The sequence below is a fragment of the Penaeus japonicus genome, unplaced genomic scaffold (assembly GCF_977035675.1).
Source record: "Penaeus japonicus unplaced genomic scaffold, GWHDUDI00000001_assembly GWHDUDI00000019, whole genome shotgun sequence".
Taxonomy (NCBI): Eukaryota; Metazoa; Arthropoda; class Malacostraca; order Decapoda; family Penaeidae; genus Penaeus; species Penaeus japonicus.
The window spans coordinates 33,160,318-33,164,826 of NW_028234421.1; the positions used below are offsets into that span (position 1 = coordinate 33,160,318).

The 4,509-nt window shown below is 39.4% G+C and overlaps 1 protein-coding gene across 2 annotated transcripts in view; it reads left to right on the plus strand.

Annotated features, from left to right (window-relative positions):
- Positions 1–2,291: 2,291 nt before the first annotated feature.
- LOC147469819 (LIM homeobox transcription factor 1-alpha-like) overlaps positions 2,292–4,509 on the plus strand; it is a gene marked incomplete at its 5' end in the record, with an annotated part of 30,464 nt that continues 28,246 nt past the window's right edge. For both annotated transcript variants that reach the window (XM_086547729.1, XM_086547730.1), the window contains 1 exon segment: positions 2,292–2,481. In XM_086547729.1, coding sequence (XP_086403855.1) covers positions 2,292–2,481 — 190 coding nt within the window.

The window sequence follows — 4,509 nt, forward strand, 5'->3', positions numbered from 1 at the left end:
CAAATGTTGGTTGTTTCTTCGTGCATTTGGACGTGAATAGGACGCCAGGTGTCAGTTGGGTACGTATAGGACTAGTTTCAAAAGGAGTTCGATACCTGCCGGTCGTCGGTGTCCTGCGAACCTCGCTGGTAAAAGGTCACACATATTTGTCAAAATCGGCTGTTCCCTGTTGCCAGCTGATCCAATGATATAGCATCGGAACTGACACTACGGGTAATGGTCGAGGGATGAGGGAGAATGAGAGGAAGAGGGATGAGGGAGAGGGAGAGGGAGAGGGAGAGGGAGAGGGAGAGGGAGAGGGAGAGGGAGAGAGAGAGGGAGAGGGAGAGGAAGAGTGAGAGTATGAGTGAGCGTGAAAAGAAGAGAGATAGAGAGAGAGAGAGAGAGAAAGAGAAAGAGAAAGAGAAGGAGAAAGAGAGAGAGAAAGAGAAAGAGAAAGAGAAAGAGAAAGAGAAAGAGAAAGAGAAAGAGAAAGAGAAAGAGAAAGAGAAAGAGAAAGAGAAAGAGAAAGAGAAAAAGAGAGAGAAAGGAAAATAGAAAGAGAGAGAAAGAGAAAGAGAAAGAGAGAGAGAGAGAGAGAGAGAGAGAGAGAGAGAGAGAGAGAGAGAGAGAGAGAGAGAGAGAGAGACAGAGAGACAGAGAGAGATAAAAGAAAAGAAACGAAAAAAAAAGAAAGCGAGAGAGAGAGAGGTAAAAGAAAACAGAAAAACAAGAAGAGAAAAAAAGGAAAAAAAAAGAGAAACGTCAAAATGAAGAGATAAGAGAGAAAGAAAGGGAGGGCAAAGACACCGCCCGCCCCAAGACCCCGGGGCGTCGGCAGAGAACAGCCAAGGTGACAGGTCCTGGTGACGTGTGTGCTGACGGCTACCTACACCTAACGTCACACCATATCTTTTTTCTCGACAGATTTGTTAAGAGCTCTTACTTATCTGTCATACTTGAATCGTGTAAGAGTATGTGTCTTTTTGTTTCTTGCACAATAAAAATAGTTATTTTGAATCGTGTGATACTAAGAGTGGGCGTGTTTCTGCTGCTACGATATTTCAGCACAGTGTCTTTCTATGTGAATGAATGTGACTAATAGTGTTAGTTTTGGCAATACTGCGTCGGTGTCATAAAGTGAGTGCCGTTATCTACCTTATCTCTTATCGGGAAGCTCTGCTCTGCTGTTGACACGTGATAAGATCGCCCAACCGCTCAATAGTTTCACCTCAAGTACGGCCTTTGCTTCCGGACGCTCGGCAAATATGCATTTATTTCCATTCACGTACGGACGATGCTCGGCCAAGTCGCCCGTCTCACGAGCACGCACGAAAGCACCTAAGCACACACACACGCACACACACACACGCACGAAAGTACCTAAGCGCACACACACGCACACGCACGCACACACACACACACAGACACACACACACACACACACACACACACACACACACACAATTACTCACTCCCTCACACACCACACACACATATCACACACACACACACACACACAAAACACACACACACACACACACACACAATTACTCACTCCCTCACACACCACCCACACATCTCACACACACACACACGCGCACACTACAAAAACGTGCAGACACCCTCAAGGCGCGCGCGCGTTCAAGCACACCGACACCTCGCACGTGAGCGGAGATTAAGGATACAAGCAGCGGGCGGCGATGGCTCCGGGGGGCGCCCTGCAGTCATCTTTAAGAGCATCGATTCATAACAACAGGACGACGGTGTTCTCCTTCTGTCCTTCGCAATCCTAAACTTCAGCGCATTCCTTGAAATTGAATTTGTTCATTAGCGTTTTTTTTTTTTGTTTTTTTTAATTCTTGTACGAAAAAGTATAAAAATGGAGGAGTGTTAGCTTTTTTTATTTAGATGATTTGATCTTCGGTAAGGGTGATTGGAAATGGATTTGTGTTTTATGTAGGATTCATATGATGTTCAGTGGAAATGTTAATGTTATTATGAAGTTAATAGTAATATGCAAATGCAAAAAAATAGTTAAGTGGACTGATGCACGAGGTCTACTTTTTATGTAAATCATGATAGACACACGCACATAAAAATGCACAAAAAGTGCAATATTACAGGTCGTGAAAAATACTATGAATAATAATTCATGAAATTCATATGTATTACATGCATATAACTAACACGTTCTCTCCCTCTCTCTCTCTCCCCCCCTACCCCCCACCCCCCGTCTTCCTCCCCGACGCCGCCCCCTCCTCCCCCGCACACACACACACACCACCCACCTCGAAACGGTACGCCCGCAGAGGTGATGAAACCGGTGGGTGTGGAGGTTTGTGAGGGTTGCGGGCGGAACATCCAGGACCGGTTCATAATGCGAGTGATCGACACCTCATGGCACGAGGACTGTCTTGTGTGCTGCGTGTGTCGAGTCCAGCTTCAACATTCGTGCTTCGCCAGAGACAACAAGATCTACTGCAAACTCGACTATGACAGGTGAGGAGGGACGCCGTGCTTGTGCTTTTGTCGCTGTTGTTCTTATTGGGTTATTCATTTTTTTTTATCGATGTTGTAGTTATGATATGGGTGATAATAATAATGATACTGATAATCATCCTTATGATGGTAATTGTAATTCATATTTTTTTATCGATGTTATAGTTATGATAAGGGTGATAATAATAATGATACTGATAATCATCCTTATGATGGTAATGATAATGATGATAATAACGAAAATAGTAATAATAATAATGATATTGCTGATAATAGTAATGATAATCATTATGATGATAATAGTGATAATAATAGTAATAATATCAACAGTATAAGAATATAATATCCATGATAATTCTCCTTCTTACTGCCACTGATATTAGTATATATATATATTTTTTACTTCTGCATTTATTTTTTTCTAATAGAGCTATCTGATCTGGAGTACCAAATTAAATGCTTACATTTACATAAGCACTTAATACAAGTATTTCATACTCCATACAAGTATTTTACAATATTTGATACATTTTCATATTTGTATAAAAATAGAAAGGAAAAGATAAATTAATATATTCTATACCGTTTTTTTTTTGTTTTTTTTTGCAATACGAAAATAATAACGTACTGCTTTCGTAAGTTATCGGTGTTACGAAATGCCCCTCTCGTGGCGACTCCGCTATCAAAGCGTTAAAAACGAATTAGTAATAAAGTGGCTAATTATGTGGGGAGTCATTATGATTGTCTCTCATTTATATGTGCATCTATAGCGTTTCATTGTCGCCTATGAGCTTCCTGGTGCAATGTATTTTGAAGTCATTTGTATGACAACGAAGAGAATTCCCCCCGTTTGCAAGAGGCCTATATTGACCATTTTTAACTACCATACATAAAGCATATATTCCACATGCATAACCTTCATACATATACATATATACATATATTTATGTTTATAAAAGTATACGAAACATATTGTGAGTACGTATACACGTGTGTAGATAAAAATCATGATCATACTAATACCCACACGGGAAGAGTTGCATGACAGGGTAGCAGATGTGTTATCAGCCTCATAATCAAAGGGAATTAGATCACGATTTTGACTTTTTTTTTCTTCGTGTTCTCCTTGCTTTTGGTTCGTCTTCTCTCATTCCCTCTTCGGCCAAAGATGTTGCGACTTGCGATTCGAGGCAACAACAACAACAGCAACTACAATAATAGTGACGATGATAAGTAATAATATTAATAATGATGATATCAGAAGATAAAGACAAATTAGACCAATAGACAATCCAAGGGTTGTTAATTGACAGCTAAAATCCCATCATGAATCTCACACATATATTTCTCTAATTGATGATGATGACACATGTATTTCCATAAGTAATTTACAAACTATGGAATATATCAATAGCGAATATATACCGACACGATAAACAGGACCCGATAACCATTATTTAGCTGATACCACGGACCTGTCTGTCACCAGAGTATCTTAGCGCGAGCTTTAGGGACTCGTTGCGCTCTCTCTGTTGCTTAGAAAGTGTTTCTTATCACAGTATCGCCAGTTTTATTGATATTCCTCTTTTTTTTTTTACACGAGGTTATCTCTCCTGTGCGACACCTTCCTTTCGGCAATTAAAAAAAAAAAAAAAAAAAAAAAAAAAAAAAAAAAAAAAAAAAAACAGCCAGGTTAGTTATTTTTTGAAATGTAACGTGATTTTTGAGGTTTGGTTTTTGATCTACGTTCTATATAAAGCAAAATTAGATTTAGAATTATATTTCTCCAATAATTTTGACCGATAATCCTTCAGATTGTAAATATAACTGACGAAAATGATTTCTAGAGAAAGCAAATTAGATTTAACGTTTCGCCTCAACAGGTTCTTGTTTGCATGACGAGCGTGCATGCGAGCAAGCAGAAAAATATAGATAATGATAATATCGATAATCAGGATATTATGACGATGATGATGATGATAGCGATGAGAATAATGATAACGGGGAAAATAATAAGAGTGATAATTA